The sequence below is a fragment of the Catharus ustulatus genome, chromosome 22 (genome assembly GCF_009819885.2).
Source record: "Catharus ustulatus isolate bCatUst1 chromosome 22, bCatUst1.pri.v2, whole genome shotgun sequence".
Classification (NCBI taxonomy): Eukaryota; Metazoa; Chordata; class Aves; order Passeriformes; family Turdidae; genus Catharus; species Catharus ustulatus.
The window spans coordinates 2,570,316-2,590,674 of NC_046242.1; the positions used below are offsets into that span (position 1 = coordinate 2,570,316).

Below are 20,359 nucleotides of genomic sequence, written 5' to 3' on the forward strand. Positions count from 1 at the left end.
CTGCCATAAATACAGAAATTGAGAATTCAATGAAATTAATGTTTCCATTTATTTTAAATACCTGTATTAACAGTCTGTGGCATTGCAGCCACAAAAAAGGTTGTGTTATATATATATATTTATTTAATCTCAGACTTTTTGCCCTTTGTTTAGTTCCCCTTTTTCCCTAGCTAATATAAAAATCACACAGTGAGATCCACTCCCAGAGGAACAGTTTCCCACTGATGGAATGCCACCCTTCCCAGAGAACAGGTTTTTATTCCCATTCACCAAGCTCATCACTAACAGCTTTCTCCCTTCACAGCTAACACCACAGGTGGAAGAGGTGCTTAAATCCTAAATAAATAACATTCCCTCCCCATCCCTGCCCATACCCACATGGAGGTGCAGCCCAGGATCAGGAGCTGTCCCTGCACTGCTCCCCTCAGCCAATTCACTCCAACCTCTGCATTAACTTCCTGGGCAGAATTTCAAGACCTCCAATGACATTTAGGAGAGGAGATACAAATTTTGTTCCAGCTTTCCTCCAAGCAGCTCCAGCTTAATTACCCCTGCAGGAGTGCTCAGGAGCCTCTCCTGAGCACTTGAGCCCCGGCAAACATCGCTGGGCTGCGCCTCTGCCAAGTGCTGTACCTTGAACAATTGCAATTTGTCCTCTGTGTGGCTTCAACAAAATCCCAGGATGCCACCTTGTCAGCTGTCTCCTCCTCACACAAGCCATTTGATGTAGCAGAATACTTCCTCCTAGGATTGAATACCAGGAGAGTTATTTGGGAGCAACATATGTTCTTCTCTTATCTTCTGGCAAAGCTCAAGAGCAGTTTGGTGACAAGGGATTCAGCAAAGAAAGGATAAATAGCCTTTTCCTGACATATTAAACTGAGAACTAAGTAAGTCATTCCTAAACAGTTAAGGGAAAAAAATGAACTTCTTTAGAAATGGTTTATTAGAAGAGTAATGCACATTCCACCAGCAGTCACAGCACCTCAAACAGAACTAATTGCTACACACAAAATATTGATATTTCTGGCTTCAGAGATGAGTACATACTTGTTCTGTGCTCTGTTCATGTTGCACTCTTGCCAGACTCTGTCCACCACTTGGTTGGCCAGTTTTCTGGGGATTTTGCCACCGTGATGGCTGGTACTGTCTGAGATAAATCCATCTGAAACCGAGGAAAACTTCACCCATTTCTGGGCAGATTGAGCATCAACTGAAAAGCAGCACCAGAGGAAACAGATTCAGGCAGTGAGACAATGCAGTGTCTATCCCTCCAATTCAATCACCATAGGAAGAAAATATCTTCTTGACTCAGTGTTAGGAAATAAAAACACACAGAAAATGTAAGAATAGTAGCAGATTATTATAGGAGATTTTAAAAAGCACCATTTGTGGTGTAAGGGGGCTGGATATTCTTTATCTTTGAGGAAAGTGATCTGAAATAGAAAACAACTTGAGCAAAGCCAACATTATGATTTTAAAAAGTGGCCAAGCTTAGGTAACAAAAGATCATGGAAGGAAAAAAGAAACAAAACCTCTTGTGCACAATAACACTTATGTAAGTCACCTAAAACTTGGTGAGTCTCACATGCTGTGACCTGAACCAGCTCCCCATAACCACAGCTCACACCCAGGGCAGAGGGCACCCAGAAACTGCAAACTTAACTACAGCCAATCTTCCTGGGCTGGCAGAAAACATCACCTTGCACTAATGACTGAGGGCACAAGAGGGGTTATGGAGCTGTGTGAGAACACAGGCAGGTTCACAGAGGGGAAAAAACCCCAAAACTTCCCCAGAGCAATCTAAAGTACTGGCAACAACACCAGGTACAACAGCAGCTCTCATTTCAGCAGCTTACAGAAGAACTTGAGTTCATTTTGCCCACAACTGGTGACATCAGTTTTACCACAACAAACTCAGAACTAAAGAAATGTGATTTTCCTACCAAGCCAGCTGCACACAGAGCACCTGAACCCTGCACCCATTGCTGTGTTTGCAGGAAGAGCCATGGAAATGATTCCCTCAGGCAGAAGCCAATTCCTTCCCACCTGTCTGAACTTCCTCCGGGGACGTGGGTGGAGTCAGGGTGACAGAGGACATGGCAGGGTCCCTGGTGGAAGCAGGCACTTGGTGGACCCCCAGGCAGGCAGTGGAGCAGTGGGGAGCCCCCACGGAGCTGGGAGCAGGGATGTCTGTCTGAGGGACCAGCACGAAGCACGCCGGGTACACCATCCTCACACCAGCTGCCAAGAGAGCCCATGCACAGTTAGTTCCACTGCAAATCATCACAGGCACCATCTCAGCACTCACTCCTAAGCTGACAGACCCTTTGCCACCTACTGAAACATCTCCTTGGACAGAAAAACCTCTGTTGTCACCTCCATCATTACTTGATTTGCTTTATACAGAAGATTTGGGTGAATGAATAAAAAGGGTTTTGAACAGGCAGACATCCACAGGCTGCTGCCTGCTTCTGTCATTTTGTTTTGTAAAGGCTGCAAAAATCCTTTTTAGCATCATTTAACACTGCCAACACCCCCAGCAGCACGAGGGTCTCCAGCCATCACTGCACTACGAGCTCCTCACAGAGAGGGGATGGCATTTGCTGGCAAATCAAAGGTTGGATTTCACCAGCCCACAGCAGAACAAATCACTGCACCCAGGGGCTGGGATTTTGGGGAAAACAGCAGATAAAGGCAGTGCCTGAGTACATCAGACTCTCCAGGACTGTGGTTTTGAAGACATTTCTAAAAGGTAAGTCTGAATTTGCACAGACCCTGAAACAGCACAACCTGCTTTTTAAGCAGCTCAGATGTCAACAGTGATCATCCAGGGCTTTTTTTACTCTCAATTATTTATTTTTTTTAAATCTTGCCTCTCAGGACACATAAGAAAAAGACTTCTTACTAATGGGTCTGTAAAATCCGCTTTGAGCATCAACTCATCACAGCTAGTCCTGAGCATCAAACAGGAAAACAAAACCATTGTTGCAAAATATCAAATGGGGTCACTTCTGCATTCAGAATTTTGTTTAATCAGCCAGTTTATTTCAGTAATTAAAGGTAAATCAGGCTCACCAACAAGGACTTCAACAGCAGCTAAAGAATCATCCTCCCAATCCATTTCTTCTTGTTTTTCCTCAGATCCCTCCTTCAAGTTGGATGTGACAGGGTAAAATTGCTTCCACTCCCCAATCAGCTTTTTTGTGGATGAATCAGAAAGCTTGAAGGACTGCCCTGTGAGTGTGCCATTCAACCCAAAGGGGCTCAGGATAACTACAACAGAAATAAAAATCCATTGGAGATGATATCCACCCCAAATTCCCCCTTCCCCTCTGCAATAGCAGCACTCTTATTTCAGCCACACCAAATGAACAACAAAATGCAGCCTAATCATGATTTACACTACCCAAGTTTTTGGCAATAGCTTCACATTGTTAAATTTACAGGTACTGTAAGAATTGAGGAACCACAATAACAGCTACAAATTAATCCATTCAAACAAGCAACAGGCAGGTTTTCATCTTGGCTTGCAAGGAGTCTCAGATACAGGTGGGATAGAGAAACACTTCCAAATCCTGGCACAGTTTAGGTGTTTCCTCATCCTTTCATTCAGCTGCTTACAACAACAGGGAATACACAGGGAATCATCTGTTTCATGTTTAGTCTTGCCCATAGTAGGGAAGCACAGCTGCTGTTAAGTTGCATTCAGGAAAAAAAAAGCAAGTTTGGACACTGAGCATTACTAAAGGTGTGTGGCCATGCAGGAAAAGTGATTTCTGCAGGGAGGGATCACACAGCCCCACTGACCAGACTCAGGCCCCAGCACTCCTCTGTCTTCCAGAGCACAACCTGCATCTGCTGGGGGAACCACAGGGATTTACAGGCAAGGAAGAGCCAAGTGGAGAGGGGAGGGGGTGTGAAAGGTTAAACACACTGAGCCAGAAATGGATTTCTCATGGAGCTTGGTGAAGGTATGTGGGGGTTATAAGGTTGGAACAGCAAATTATTTAAGTCACCAATTAGAAAAGGTGCCATGAGGACAAATTATTTAATTACATGCCTAGAGATGAATATGGAAATGCTCCACCTGCACAAGGGCCAGCACACAGCACCTGACTGTGTGAGGCCAGGGCACAGCTGGGGACAGCAGGGCGTGCTCTGCCCCCACTGCCAGCCTGCCCCAAGCCCTGGGGGAGCAGCAGAGGGTGAATGCAGGTGGCACAGGCAGCAATCCCACCTTGGAAGGGGCTGTTGGACTGCTGGGCCAGGGTGAGGTGCTCCTCACTGAGCAGGTACACGGGCTGGTGCTGGCTGATCTCCACGCTGGTGCACACGTTGCTGTCCCCGTGCAGGAAGAAGGTGAACGAGCAGGACAAGTGCTCACTGCAAAGGCAACAGCACAAAGTAAGTCTGAAGTACAGGATTGCAGTAAGTTGGGCTCTTTTTCAGTAGTTTGAAGGCATTTCCTCACTATATATTCATTAATACTCAAAATATCCTTCCATGTAAATAGCAATAAAACACTGAACATATGTTCCCTTTACAAACCCAAAGAAAAATCAGTCAGAAAACAACAGGCACTAAGTTTCCAGTTTCTTCAGTCTGACACTTTATATTTTACTGTCTTGAGGAAATTCAAAACATAATTTTTAACAAGACAAAAACTTGTAATTTAATATTTTTATACCTTATGCATTTATTTAAAATCTCTAGAAATATTTCTGAAGGTATTTCATTTTTAATGAGGTCATATCTAGGTTGTCCTGTCACAGCTCCACTAAGCAGAATTTAATACCAGCCAACAAGTCACTTATTTAAGAGCAAGAGAAGAATGGCAACAGCTTTGAGAAGTTGTTTTGTTTTATTATTTAAATTGAATCTTATCTTCGTGTTCCTGAAGCCAATCGAGTAACTAAAAATGAAATCCCATACCTACACACAAAAGGGAAGATACAATCAATTAAAAAAACTGAGGCTCAAGACATTCTTAATTAAAGTCATTAAGGCAAGTGTCAATGTTTAATAGCAGATGCTTCACTGACAATGTCTCTCATGGCCCAGAGTTTTAGGGGAAAAAAAAAACCAACGGGAAAAAAAACCCAACATTTCTCCTTCCTACAAATCAGATTTAAATGCTGTTTCCTAGTGCACAGTTCTTAGCGAGCAACTACATGAAACCTTTTACTCCACAAGATCACTCTGAAGAGAATTTTTAAATTTTGGGGCCCTGCTCCCTGGTGTTGTTAGACAAATACAGCTGACCCCTGCAAGGGCAACCAGGAAAACATTTCATGTTGCATCCACATCAAATATATGAAATATATTCCACCAATTTTAATTACAGGGCAGGAAGAAAGGAAGGCCCCTGCCAGAAGTGGCACATCCTCAATACCCACCTGGAAAACTCTTTTTTTCCCCTTTTAAAGAAGCTGTACAAGCACAACATTCCTCGGTTATAGTGGTTACAAGTTATCCCAAATGTCTGCCAGACTGATGCACCCAGCAGGAAAAGAGCAGATGTTTAAAAGCAGAAGATGCTGCTCATTTGGATGTTAAATTAGGTCCAACATCACGGCCAGAGAAGGACCAAGGTCAAGGAGAACCTGAGCAGAACTTCATTAAGTGCTGGTGAGAAAATAAATCTTCCTTTATGAGGAGGGAGCAGCAAAATCCTGCTCAGTCTCAGGGAAAAAAGGGATCAAGTCACAGGAAATGCTGATTTCAGTCAGTGAAAGCAGCAGATACTGGTGCAGATTTTTGCATGATCCCATGGAAAAAACACTCCATGAACTACTGCAGCCTAGAAATGAATGCAACAGCACTGTGTGCCAAAAGCACAGCCTGATCCCACCAGCCAGTCCCAGGATGGCATGAAGGCTCTGGGACATTGGTGTTCCTGATCTCAAAAGCAGTTTGGCATTCCTGGGACAGACACAAACAGCTCCAGGGCAGGAGAACCACCAGCACCAGGAGAGCCCCATTAAAACAGCTCCACATTAAAACACAGCCCCACAGCTGCAGCTCCTGGGAACATTTTCAGGGCCACTTCCAAGATTTCCTCCCCAGAGGGAGATGGAGGGAAGGGGAGCAGCCAGGGGAAAGGGAAGTTTCTGGAATTGGCACAGCCCATTCAATCCATGGGAATGGACAGGGGCTGGTTCACTCTCACCCCCAAGCCTGAGTCAGGGAGGAGAGTAGTGGAACAGAGACAAAAACACAGAGGAGTTCAAATTGAGGACCAAAAACAGGATGAGAGAACCCTCAGAGTGCTGATGGAGGAGCAGGAAGAACAGCACCTTTTTTATTTTTATTTTTATTCCATTAAAGCAGGAGCTGCAGTGACCCAGTGAGGAGCTGCTCTGAGGAAGAACAGCTCTCCAGCTCTGCTCATCTGCTGTCCACGTTTAATTGTGTTTGAGGGGTAAAAAAGGCAGGATCTGGATGAATCAAACTGCTTCAGGAATCCCAGGGAAGTCACATTTCCAAATCCCAGTGAGGATGACTTCAAGTGTAACAGAAGTCACGTGGCCAGGACACACCACTAAATTCCAGTATGGAAATCTGATTAAACTTTAATCCTTATGCAAATGGTGGAAGACTGATTTTCAAACTGAATTTTATTTTCCAAACCACACTGGATGAGGGTGAAGGAGGTGGCAGTGCCGTGGTTCCCAGGGACAGACACAATTCAGAAGCTCAGTAGCAGCAAGACAAAATTTTAAAATAAAAGCACATATTCCCTATATACACTTTAAATGCAATTAAGCTTCACCTCTTGTAAACACCCCATTGTTAGCCAGATAAAGGGCAAACAATCACAGCATAATCTGATGGAATTCAGATAAACCAAGACAAAGGGAGCCATCAGCATGATAACAGAAGCATTTCAATTCATCACACTGCAAAACCAGTCCTAAGGAGGAGCAAGGAAAACTCAAGGTCACCGTGCAAAAGCCAAATCAAAAAATACGAACCAAAAAAAAAAACCTAACCCAAATCAAACCTCTTCTGTCCCCCAGCTCAGCAAAACAAAATAATCCAGTGAGTGAGCACCCAGTGCTGCCACTGCCACTGTTCCATGGCATGGAGAGAGAATTCATCCTGGAAAACCCCAAATTCACCCTGGAAAACCCCAAATTCACCCCATTTCCACCAATCCTGGTTCTAAATGTAACTGTTCAGCAGCAGAACCAGGGGGTTCTCTTTTAGGGGTGCAGCAGTCACTTTCTGGCAAGCAGGATAAGAAGTCTGACAGCAGAAATATCAATAAAAAAAAGGAGTCTGGAAACTCGGGATAAGGGAACCAGATCCCACCGGGACACAAAGCATCCCCTGCAAGCACCGTTTGCTTTAAAACAAAGCTCAACCTGAAAGGCAAAATTAACACTCAGAGTTTTTTTCTTCTGAGCCAGCCGTGCTCAGAAACTGCTCCCTCACATTTAAATTATTTTAGATTACAGAACTTAAGAAATAGCAATGCATATGGAAATAATCACAAGAAATACAAATAAAGAATCCTAATTAAAACAAAAAATAAAAAAAAAAAGAAATCAAAACCACAGGGAAGCTCTTTGGAGGGAGAGAAAAGGAGGAAGGAACATGAAGAACCAGAGCTCTACAGTACTGGATGCCCCTACACAAATTATTTTATGGACTTAGCAATAAACTCCAGAAACATGCAGGCTTTTTATTATTGTTTTGTTTAAATTATTACATTTGAACATCCTCCAGTTCTTTAAGTTTCTGGAGCCTGGCTGCCAGTGCACAACCTCAGTTTAGGAGGAAGAGTACAAACTTTACCATAATCTAATAATTTAAAAAAAAAGATGGATATTTTCTTTTTTTTCCAGCATTTCTCTAAGTCCTCCTCTAATTTTCTCAATAACTCACCTCACAGCCAAAACTCCCAATCAAGCAAAAAAAATCTATCACATATCACTTTGGGGTAAATAGGCAAATTATCTTCACAATTCAGTCAAGGACACAGTAACAGAACCAGGCTGGTGGTTTCCTGCCTGCTAACAGAGAGTTCATCCTATTTTTATTTGCAGACTATTTTAGGTAGCTCAGAAGATCACTGGTAATTTGTGCAGAGCATCTCACCACTGAAATATGAAAAAAAAATCCTTACACCTCAACAGTTTGAAATTTTTCTCTGCATGAAGAGAGAATCAGTGATGTTCTTAAGGTCAGATAGAGAAAAAAAAATAGCTGAAGTTAAAGTCAGCATTGATAACTCCCTTTTCTTAGTAATTTTACTCCTGCTATCATTTATTGTTGCATATAGTTTTATACAGAAAATTCTGAAAACAAAATCCTAATTCCAGAAAAACCCTCTTTGCCTTGTCTGACCCTGAACATCAAGTTGCTCCATTAATATTTCTAATTAATTTCATTAAAGTCCCAATCACATAATTCAGGTATCAATAATCCAGTTTCCAGCTGATTTCAGAGGAGAGATATGAAGTGCCATCAGAACAAGGATTCTTTATGACTTTTGATCTGAACACACCAGAATTCAGTTGGATTGAATTCCCTCAATCCTGAAGGCAACTTTAAAAACAAATAAATAAAATAAGAAACACTCCTTGGGAATAATGCTATTTGAAGCAACCTTCAGTCCTCATCTACACTCCATTAAATACATTTGTGTAAAACCATTTGATTCCCCCATGCTCCCTCTTCACTCTAATCACACAAACCAGAGATGTTTTCATTTCAGAGACAAAGGATTATGATTTTATGGGGAGGAAAAACCAGAAGCTGCTGTGGATAAATCCAATACAATTTCTACTTCTACCTTTTTAAGAATAACTGAAGGGTAGGAGGGGAAACCACACTAAAATCTACATCTACAGGAGGTTTCCATTAGCAAATCTGAAAATATCTTCTTGATAAGAAGGTAATTAGGGCTGGTTTTGTCTCCACATTAGGACTTGTGGAGAGCTTTAGATCTTCCCAAACATTGGCTGCATTAAGACCCCACTAACCCACACTCAAATCACCTCCCCATCACAGCACCAGCACAGGGAAGGCTCCAACTAAAAGCACATTTTAATAGTAAATTAAAAAAAAAATCCAAATGTTTCAGCTGAAAGAGAAAATGTTTGTTTTATGTAATTACTATCTCCTGTTTTCCTAGCTTGTCTTTGTGAATTACTTCTGAGTTGAAGTGGGAGCACCTTAGGCTGCCAAAGCACTGCTATCCCAACCAAAATATTTACTGAGTCCTTCTAGAGTGCACCCTGAGAGTGTCTGCACAGCAACCACACAGTGCAGAGTGAGCTGTGCCCCAGAACTCATCCTGGCCCTCTCCTGCTCCCACCATGTCCCTTCCAGCAGGAAACAACACCTGGTGAGGAGCACAAACACAGCAGCCAGGTAAGGCTCTCATTAATTCATTAATTAACTTGCACCATGATTTAGTTTGTTATAAAATGATTGCCAAAAATTGGTGCCTCTTGGCCAGTGTGGGGCATTTTCCCCAAGAATCAACACCAAGTCTGGCTAACATCTCCCAGAGTTGTCCTTCACCACAGATGAGCTCTGGGTGCCACTTAAAGAAATTCAAAGCATCCAAAAACCTCCTTTTGAAAATGTGATAGTTCCCTTCTACAATAAATTCCTGGAAATGTTGTAGTTCCCTTCTACAATAAATTCCTGGGATGGAGAGCACAGTCTTACAATTAAATAGGTTCTTTTGGAAATGAAAACCTTTTTCTCCTTATAATAAATTTAAGGTGACGTGCCCCCCATGAAGCCCTTCCCTTCCTGTTTGGTTTTTGTTTTCTTTTCCTTTTAAGCAAGCTGGGATAGGACAGTTCTTTGGGAATACTCACACTTCCAGGTGCAGCTGGAACACCACAAGTTTCTTCTCCACCTCCCTCCCACCTTTGCTGCTCCAAAATCTCATCCTATTTCAAACGTGGCATCCCCAATTCCCACTCACCCTCCACAATCCTGAATTGCCCAACTCTCCAATCTTAATTCTGACTACAAAGGAGCAGGAAATTCAGTGTGCTTGTGCTGTGATCAGCAAAATGGGAAATAAGTAAAACACTGAATCCAGGGCAAAGAAGCTCAGCAAATACACAGCTCCATTTTCTGGGAGCTGCATGTTCTGTGTCACAAATGAAGGATCCTGAGCTGCAATTCCAGCTGCTTCTCTCACTCTGGACAAAGCCACAGAGCAGAGATGTTCTTCCAAGCATCCCTGAGTAACTCCCCATGGCCAGGCAGGGAAATACAGCAGAAAGCTGATTTTGATGATAACACAAAGCAGAAAAACATAGCTAATAGCAAAGTAGAAAAAAACCCTTCCAGTTCAAAGCACATCTTTAATGATTCCTGTCAAAAGGCTCTCCAAAGCATTCTTCGTGGCTGAGGATGTTTTGATTTGACTTAGACCTGAGAGTTAAAAATATTTATTTATTCCATAACTGAGTTATGTGCACTAAAACAAACAAATACAGCAAGCAATCTGTATTCCAGAATAAGCCACAGTTGCCTTAACTGCCACATTTCAAATTAACTTCATTATTAATGGGCTTAGCTTCATCCCAATAAAACCAATTTTGTTTTTATACACACTAAACTCCAGCATAGTATTTTAAAAGAAAGCAAACTGATTTTTTTTCAGAAGGCAGCAAGAAGTTTATATTTACACAAAAAGGTATATCTTTTTCCAGATACAATTATAAACAATACTACCAAGAGTTTGCTCACGTTCCTGTACTTCAGAACTTAAATGAGACTAATAAACCTGTCACCTTGGATTTGAGCATCCTTTAATTTGAGGCTGCAAATCTCAATTAGCTGAACTTGAGCTTTCCCAGGGAAATATACTTGTGCTATAAAGATCCAGAACATATTTGGGCAAAGGATAATAGCTCTGAACATCCCTGTGTTCCAAAGCCAGGGGAACAGCTTTCCCTGTGTTGCTCTTTCCCATCCTGAAACATTTACAAACATCTTGTTAAGCCAGATTTTCCTCAAAGTTCAAAATGGAAATGCATTATAAAATTGTCATTTAACAAAATCTGAAGTATCTGTATTGCTTTTGTATTATTTTATTGTTCAGTGAACAAAAAGAGTAGATTTATGCTTGAAAGCTCAAAACCAAGAGCCATATCATTTTTTATCTTTTTCCTGATGAACCAACTACCAGTGTAATTTAAGCTAAATAAGAGAAAACTGCTTTGTGATGTAAAGTGCTAAATTTGTCTGCTTGTAGTCTCTGTAGCAACCCAATATTCCAAAGAGACAATCATGTGATCAATGCTCTCAGCTCCTGCTGTTTATCCTGCACTGTCCTACTTACAGCAGCTCTCAATTCCAGCTGTCTCCAGCAAAAGGAAAAACATCACCTGCTCTCCTGCCGGGACATGATGCCAGAACAGCCTCATTAGAGCTGCTGTAAAAAAATGTTGACATTGTTTGATTTAAAGATTAACATAGGGAGGAAATTTACACTGCAAAGAGTTGAGCAGCTTTAATAGAAAATACTCCAGCATTACCAGGGAAGAGCCACTTGGTTTCAGACTAAATAGACAGAAATAAACCCAAAACCTGGGGCTGAACCTTGGTTTGGTAGTTAACTCTCTCAGGTATGAAGGAATTTTTGAGCTTTAGCACCCAGAAATCTTGTTCTGTTTCTTAATAATTATAATTCCCAACAGCATTCCAGGGGATCAAGAAATAAAATTCTCTGTTCCTGTGGAAAGATAACCATGGGAACTGGGAAAAAATAGGCAAACAGGGGGATGAGGCAGAAATGTGGGTTAAAGCAGACCAAAAGCAGCAGTAATTTTGTCTTAAGGGCAGTGAAGACCAGACAGGCAGGAGCTGATCCCCTCCACACTGCTCACTGCCAGTACAGACATTTCTGACAGCCCAGCAGGACAATTCCCAGGGCCCAAATTTAAAAAATACCCCCCAAACTCACACTGCAGCCATGGCCATCTCAATTCCAGACTGCAGGGCTGCCACCAAACTCAGCAATCACACCCACAGTTCCACCTCTTCCTCATGGCAAGATGAGGTAGGAAAAAAAAAAAAATCCTCTCCAGAAGATAAGCACACCTTCAAAATGAGATAACTACATGTACAAAGGTTTAAAATAAAGTCAAATTGGTATCTAGAATATTTTTCAGCAGTCACTTCCCAGTAAGTTATATACTTATTATTTTCTATTTCCATGGGAATAAAGAAATAGGAGAATGGTGGCCTGGCATTCTAAAATCCTCAAGCCAGACTTGTGGTAAACAGAATTACTCTGAAACCTGTGCAACAAGTTATGATAACCTTATCACTTCTGAATTTCCAAGTGGCTTGTGGGGTGGTTTTTGTGTTTTTTGTTTTGGGTGTGTGGTGTTTTTCTCTGGTGTTTTTTTCACCATTTTTAAGTGAACTCATCACACACAAGTTCTGCTTTGCCACCCACTGCAACTGGCTGCATTATTTCCCAATTACAAGGGGGAAAAAAAAAACCAACCATTCAAGTAATATAGCAGCTTTTAGCATTCTAGACTTTCAGTTGTCTATCAGATCCACCCACAAATTCAGGATTACTCAATTGTTTGCTTACTGCTATTTCAATTGTGTTAAAGTTTAGCAAGTTGTAATTATTACCAAAAACTCCAAAGAGAAGCCCCTCACGTAAACACTTGGTACTTGTGCTTCATTAGGAGTGTCATATTTGATCTGTTTCAATTGGATCTAAAACAGTATTTAATCTGACAGGTTTCCTAATCATATTTATTCCAGGTATACCCCAGTAATGAGTAAGAGGAACAGTCTCATCCAAAGGCAGTTACTGAAGCAATCCAAGCAGTACAGTGGGATGGAGATCACATCTCCACCTCACATTTATGAGGGGATTTTGGAATAAAACAGACACAACCATATTCCTGAAAGCAGCAACAGAACAACTGGTTGGAAAAGGGAAAAGAGAATTACATTCTATTTGTCAAAATTTAATTTAATGTGTAGTCATTTAAACCACATTATTGGGCTTCTGCAGTCTCCAAGTGACCAAAAATACAGACACAATGATATTTTTTGGGTTGGGTTGCAGCAAAAACCTTCAGCAAAATCTTCCCTTTGTTTTTTTTTATTCATCTGGAAAACTGAAATTTAAAAATGAGCAACCAGACCCCAGCACACCCCTCCCTTCAGGGAGCTGCTCCATCCCTGCCCCATCTATAAACAGGAGTGGAAGAGCTCTGAAACCTCGGGGAGTTTCCCCAGGCAGGTGATGCTGAGCTGTTCTCAGAGATGAGGTTTCAGCCCAGCCAGGGGTGCCTCTCTGTGCCCAGTTTTGCTGCTCTGAGCTGGGGAGCACAGGGAGGGAGGCAGGGGAGAGCAGCTCAGGGCTGTTACCTCGCAGCACGTGAGCGCACAACGCAAACAGCTCAGGGGTTACTGCTCCCACAGCAAAAATTTTAAGAGATCTCATATAATAGAGATTAGTTTAATGAGTTTATTTGTTTAGGAGTCACCTCATTACAGAGTGTACACTCCAAACTATCTCGTTCTGACTTCCCTGGTCATCCGCTCACGTGCCACACCGGCATCAATTACCAACACTCAGGACTGTCCTTTTAAAATTTAAATGTACAATGACAGACTTTTTATTTTGCTGTAACCTTATACAAGGAGAGAAAAAACCCACCAGAGCAACAGACAGGAAGGCAGGGCTGCTGGAGGAGCTGTTATCACAGCCCAACACCTATTAGAAATCCCAGCTCCCTCCTGGCTGCTGCGCCGCCACCGCTGCTATTGTTGGGAGAGCAGAGCACAGAAAATCTCCCCTTCTGGAAGCACAGGCTTTCAAACAGAACTGGGAAAAATCCAGATGGGATCAGCTTCAAATGAAAGAAACAGCTCTATTTGCACATCCTTCAAAGGGACAGACAGGGACAGAGCAGGGCTGAGGTCCTGCAGCTCGCCCAGGGGAAGGAGTCACCTCCACACCAAGGGCACTGACTGCTCCATTCCCAGCCAAATTCCTTGAAACTAAAGATTTCCAGCAAGAACAACCAACCTGATTGAAATCTGCAGCTGTAAAACACAGGGAACAACTCTCTAGAGTGGCTGGCCAAGCCTCAAAGTGCAGGGTGAGATAAATTATGATCCAAAGCACACTGGTAGCAAACTCCACATCCCCAGGATACCAAATTACCTCAAATTACACAGGCACAGGAATTCCTTCCCAAGGTTTCTGAATCTTAATGCAAAGAACAGACCCAAGGACAGCAGAGTAATATGGGATGAAAGATAAAAATACAGCTTCAAAGCTGATTCTGAAGATCTGTGCATCAATACTCACAAACACTGTTGGGGTTTAGTTTGGTTTTTAATTAAGTCAGCCACATCTACCAAAAAAATGATAAACTTTGTATAGGTTTGGCTGATTAATGGATCCTAAGGAATGAAAAATATGCAAAGTTGTATTTAGGTTTAGTTTTTGTTAGTTTTAGAGCAGCTAAGGCATATCAGCACCCCAGGTGCAATATTCAGTGCTTTTTCCAGGCTGGCTGCACATCCCTGTCTGTGGGGTTTGCTGCAGGGTCACATTTAACTTTGCCATGAGAGAAATGCTCCTTTCACTACAAGAGTGTTCCAGACTTTGCAGCTACAGAGGTGGCACCACAAAGCATCCATGGCAGTGTTTGGTTTTCTGCCACAAGCCTGAACTGACCCCTCTGAAGAGCCCAACTTTCCTGAGAGCAGAGATTACCCCAATTCTAGATTTTCCTAGGAGGGATGAGCCAAATTTGCCACGAGAACACATCTGTTCACCATTCCCCCACTTCATTCCATACAAGCATCTCATGCTATTGAGCATTGGTAGGAAATACTGAAATTTCTCAACAATAAAATACCTTACACAGATCTGTTAAAGCTTTTTACATACTTTTCCAGTAGTTCTGGGCTACATATGATGAAATTGTGTGAGTAAGCACACAATTCCTTCGGTTATTTTCATCAAGCATGTTGACATTCTGACCTTCTTCAAAAAAGAATCAGAGCCTCCAAATTAAACAAACACTGCTATTTTATTTTAAAAGCTTTCATCAGCTTTTCCAGCTGCTCTAGAGAGCTTTATAGAATTACTCCAAGAGAATCCAGGACATAACTAATGCTAGTTTAAAATGGCAATTTGGTCAACCAGTTCCTCAAAGGAGGAAAGCCCAGACTGTGCCAACATGATATTGGCCAAAATAGTTAAAAGTAAACTTTTTACTCTTGATTTATAGCAGAAAAAAAAAATATATGGATGGACAAGGACACCCCAGAGAGGAAACATTTGCCCTGACCAGGGTGGAGAAAGAAATGCCTGGAACTAAAGGACAAGTTTATACAAAAATTAAAAGCAGCAGTTCACAACTACTAATAGAAACACACACAAACATGTGCTTCTGCTTCTTTTTGCTCCAAAACAGCTTCTAAATTTCTTTCAAGTTTAAATTTATTGCAGAAGATGCCAACAATGGCCAACTCCACACCCAAAGAGAAAAGCCACTGATCTCAAAATTTCCTGCATGCAAGATTTAACACATACATAGACACAGACACAAGAAAAAGCCACACTAAAAACCCCATCATCTAAGCTTTAAATTACTTTGGATTTTAAAAGCTGATTTGGGAACAGCGATTAAACTTGTTCCAGCTAACCTAGTTTTTATTCATTTCATTATTTATTGCTAGGCAACACAGACCATGTCAAACCACGTTAGAAGCATGAGAAGAAGTCCTTCCAATTTAGATCAAAAATTCTCTCCTCTCCCTCCTCCTCCCCAGCATGGAGACCACATGGATTCTTTTCACATCAGCATTCCCAAATACCATCCTTTTCCTGACCAGGACTCAACATTCCAAACTCTCAGCATCTCCCATGGGATGTAATTCATCCAAAGCTCAGGAGGGACCTGCAAAGAGCTCTGTACAATGAATCCTTGGTGTTTGCACAAGGACTTCCAGTCACCTGCAGCTCCCTCCTCATTCAGCTATCTTTTTCTTCCTTTCTGGAAGACTCTCCCTTCTTTCCAACACCCTTTATCCATGGTCTGGACATGGGGACCAGCACAGAAGAGATTGTTTATCTCATGATGAAGGAAGCAATGCTAAATAAGAAAGTTTAGAACTCCTCCAAAAAAAGCAGCAAAACACAAAAGAGCGGAGACCCAGGCTCCAGAATAAATCATACACAGGAAGGTTTTCATTAAACTTTTTTAAACCCTCCAACTTGTCCAACAAAGCACAAGAAAGCCTCCTACCTTTTGTTGATGGGCTTCTCATCTTTCTCGTAGGGCTTGACGAACCATTTGCCGATGCGCACGAAGTTGCGGTTCATCAGGCAGCGCTCCAGCAGGTTGTGCACGGCCTTGAACAGCAGAGTGCGGCACTCGTAGGACAGCCCGTTCTCCCAAACCCCATCTTCCTCTTCTGCAAGGAGAAACCAGCTCTCAATTCCATCCTGCCAGTTCTGATTTAGCACAAAACCCTTTTCTCTCCCACAGGTTTTTAACAGATATTCAAGCATAGCATACAATCAAAGTTCAGTTAACTCTACTTATTGGTGATGGAACTGCTAAAAGTGATCAGCTATAAAAATATCTCATCCCCCAAGAGGAAACAAGTCTGAACAATTATTTGTAGACAAAAGCAGCACCAGCACATGAGGTATTTCAGCTTGTGTGATCTGTGGTTTGTGCTTTGGGGAGTCTGGATTCCTCATCCTGCAGAGTTAGGTGACAATTAGGTTTAAAAATAAATTTATCACAGTCAGATTTTTAATACACCCTGGTGTCTTGGAGTAGCGTTGACTGAAGAAAGTCAGGAGCAAAAGTCAGCAATCAACTGATCCTCAATGATCAACAATTTGCTAGAGATTATGAAAAATACACAGATTCAGAATATTGGTAGGAGCAAACTGATTCTCTCCAGAAGACTCAAAACCATCATTTTTCTTTTCAATTCAACATTAAAAATGAAGATATTCAAGCAGCCTAGCCCTGCTTTCTGCTGTACACACAGAAGAGAAAAATCAGCAAGACAATGCCCAGCTCCTACCGATGGGATTCGAAGTCAAACACTGACATCTTCTGTGCCCCACAAACCAAACACAGGCATGGAACCCAACCTGCACAAGCCAAGCTGATTTGCCAAATGGAAAAGGGAGATTTACAACAAGAAACTGCAGCTTCTTCCACCACTCTGGCTCTTGCTCAGTGCTTGAACAGGGTCTAGAAGCCCCCAAAGCACAAGGACTGCTCCAAAGAGCTGCACTGCACTCACACAATTCCCTTGCCCAGGTAAAACAAGGGACATCTCAAAGATTCTGGGGTGTCTCCCAGGATAGATCTGAGATCATTCATCCCCAGCAATACTAATAAGAAGGATAATAATAAAATAAAGCTTGAGATACTGTCCTTAAATCACTGACAATCAGATCTTGCCTTCATGGCTCCAATTCCTCACATTTTGTGGTTTACATTTATCCCTCAGGATCTGCTGCTGGTCTCCTTGGACTAACCTAGCAGAGTCACTCTTCAAATGCCATTGCTTTTATACTCCAGGTAGCAGCAGAGACCAGAAGTTTGTCTGACACAGATTTGCAGACATATTTTTACTCCAGTCTCTGGACAGCCTTGGGATAATTTAGGTCGGAGGGGACCTGTGGAGCTGCACACGGAGCCCCAGGTGAGAACAGGTTGCTCATGTGTCACATCCCAGGGCTGGGCTCCAGCTCTGCCTCAGCAGCTCTGGCAGCAGTGCCCTGCCTGCTCCCCTCTCCCTCACAGAGCTTTTGGGTTCCACTGCTTTGCTCCATGGGCAGAAAACCTCAGCAACACAGCCAAGCCTTTGCATTTTAAATCCCCCTTGGAAATAAACCCCTTCACCTTTCTCTGGAAGCCACTTACAAGCTTAAAAGGTTGCAACATTATTAACTAAAGTCTTGATATCCTTAAATTAGAGAGCATCTAGAAAACCAGACACCTAAGAGTTTTAGTTAGGAAAAAAACCCTTACAGATTATTACAATAAACAATATTTAAGACAGATGACAGAGAAAGGAATTTCAATACTATTGGAACCAGAACATGGTGACCATGTTTATATTTTGCTATATTCCTCACAGGGAAAAGTACATTTCCACACAAGACCAGTATTGTAAAAAAAAAAGTTACTCCCAGTAACTCTGAGGGACAGAATAAGAGTAAACAGACCTGCCCCATCATTTATAAAAGAGGAGGTGTGCATCATTGCAGATGAATCATTCCACAAAATAACTTTCTGGGAAACACAAGGAAAAACAAGGAGCAGCATTTCCCAAAGCAGAGATCTCACCACAAGGTTCCCACCCCACCAAAAACTTGTTTTTTAAAAACTGTAAAACTACAAGACAACGGAGTAACTCACTAAAAAAAACATCATCCACCGTTTTTGTAACAAAAAGCAACAAAAGTCCAAAGTCAAAGGGTGTAAAGTGGCCGTGCCAAGCCCAGAGGTTGCTCCCCAGTGCAGCTCCGTGGATGCCCAGGCACAGCCCTGTCCCAGGGGCAGCAGGACCAAAAGCAGAGCAAACATTAACTGCACAGCTCGCTGCTGTTGGACTTTAGCTGCACAATAAACTCCTCACCATTTCAAAGGTTACACACTGGCTTTGTACACGGCTCCTGTCAGCTCAGGGAACCGTTCCAAGCACATCCCCTGCATCCAGGACCTTCTAGAAGACAGAAAGGAAGGAGCTAATTCCAGTTTTTATGCCTGATTTTGTGCTGGGGTATTAGTGTGGCAGTGCCATGGAGGATGCTGGCATTGCAGGGATACTGAAGTGACACAAATCTTGTGTCACACAAAGGAGAAGTTTCCATTCTCTGCAGTCAGGTGCTTCACTTAGCATGGATTTAATTCAGGATCAGCTCTGCTGACCAAGTTAGGAGCAAGTTTCCATGCAAGAACTTGCCAGAGGATGCAATTCTTGAAAGCTCTCACTCAGATTGTTGCAGAACCAGAGAGTTCTTATCTAATTGTGTTACCTAGACAAAGTGTAAAGCCTGGGATGGAAATCACTTCTAAAACTCCAAGCTTTGCTCACCAGACCACCAGCTCTGAGTGGAGTGCACCTTGCCACAGGAAGGGAAGGTAAGAGAAGCTGTCAGCTCAAGAATCCCTCATTTCAGAACATTATTCAAATTCATGCAAAAAAAGCCAGCAGTAAGTGTTCTCTGACTTTCTGAAGTCTCTTTAGTGATTCCCCTCCCCCCATTTTTAGTGGTGGAGAGAAGCAAACATGACATCTGCTCACATCTGCCAACTATTTTTCTTCTTAATTCAAATTGTTGTTTCTCGACATGAGAAAACCCCTCCCACTTAATAGAAAATTGTACACAGCAAACCATTCATTAGCAGAGGGGGAGAGGAAGAGGCACTTTTATCCTCCAGTCTTTCTTAAACAATAAATTCAAATGTTCAATCTGATAATGCTAACAAACCAACAGAAGTTGCTGACTCATTTTCAAAAGGTGCTAAGCCACAATTTCACTCTGGACAAGTGTTATCCACAAAAGTGCTCTGACAACCTGAAGGTTACAAGTGCTTTATTTTTGATGAGTTCTTCTCAGCTAAAGCACTCAGCTCTTCCCCAGCACACTCGTTTTTACGTCAATCCATTAAACAATTTATATCCAGATCCCACTGCTCCCTCTCTCTTTACATCACATGTTACACTGAGTTTTCCCTCAAATGAAGATAAAAGGAAAAAAATGAAGATAAAAATTAGGAAAATGAAAGAATCAGGAAATGAAGAATTCATGGAAACAACGGCCAGGGAAAAGCAATTTGCATACTACACATAAATAAAACTTTTTCAGTCAGCACCTTCTCAATATTATCAATTTTATTAGAGACCACTTTTCTTCAGAATTTTTATGTTCTCCTTTCCATTTTTCCTACAGTTCACCTGAACAAGTTAAGTTCATTTTTACTGATTATGCCCTTCTGTCTGTGTGGTGCTCTTTGACAAGTAAAGAAAAAATTTGGAGTACCCTCAGAATATAAAACTCTTGCAATTTTTAGTGAATTCTGAAAAGGGAGTATCTTTAAACCTTATAATGTAATTCATGTTAGGCTTTTTTAAGCCTATTGTTATTCACAGATCTTTAGCCAAATGTATTAATCATGGATTTCTAAGAAGTAATACGTATTACATCTATAGACAAATCTTTATTGCAACAGATAAATATACAGCCTTGAAAATGTCATTTTTAACAAGACTTAGAACATGGATTGCCCTCCCTACTTTAACACACAGGACACCAGTAAACACCAGTTCCTGCACAGGCTGAGAG

At 41.9% G+C, this 20,359-nt stretch overlaps 1 protein-coding gene across 1 annotated transcript in view; it reads right to left on the minus strand.

Moving 5' to 3' along the window:
• The window catches only part of MED13 (mediator complex subunit 13), a 54,868-nt gene that overhangs the window by 25,265 nt on the left and 9,244 nt on the right, over positions 1–20,359 (minus strand). Inside the window, exons 3-8 of the mRNA XM_033078135.2 lie at positions 16,284–16,452; positions 4,241–4,386; positions 3,079–3,276; positions 2,050–2,244; positions 1,051–1,213; positions 634–744 (exon numbers count right to left, since the gene is read on the minus strand). Of these exons, the coding sequence (XP_032934026.1) occupies positions 634–744; positions 1,051–1,213; positions 2,050–2,244; positions 3,079–3,276; positions 4,241–4,386; positions 16,284–16,452 (982 nt within the window). The remainder of the gene's footprint in view (positions 1–633; positions 745–1,050; positions 1,214–2,049; positions 2,245–3,078; positions 3,277–4,240; positions 4,387–16,283; positions 16,453–20,359) is intronic.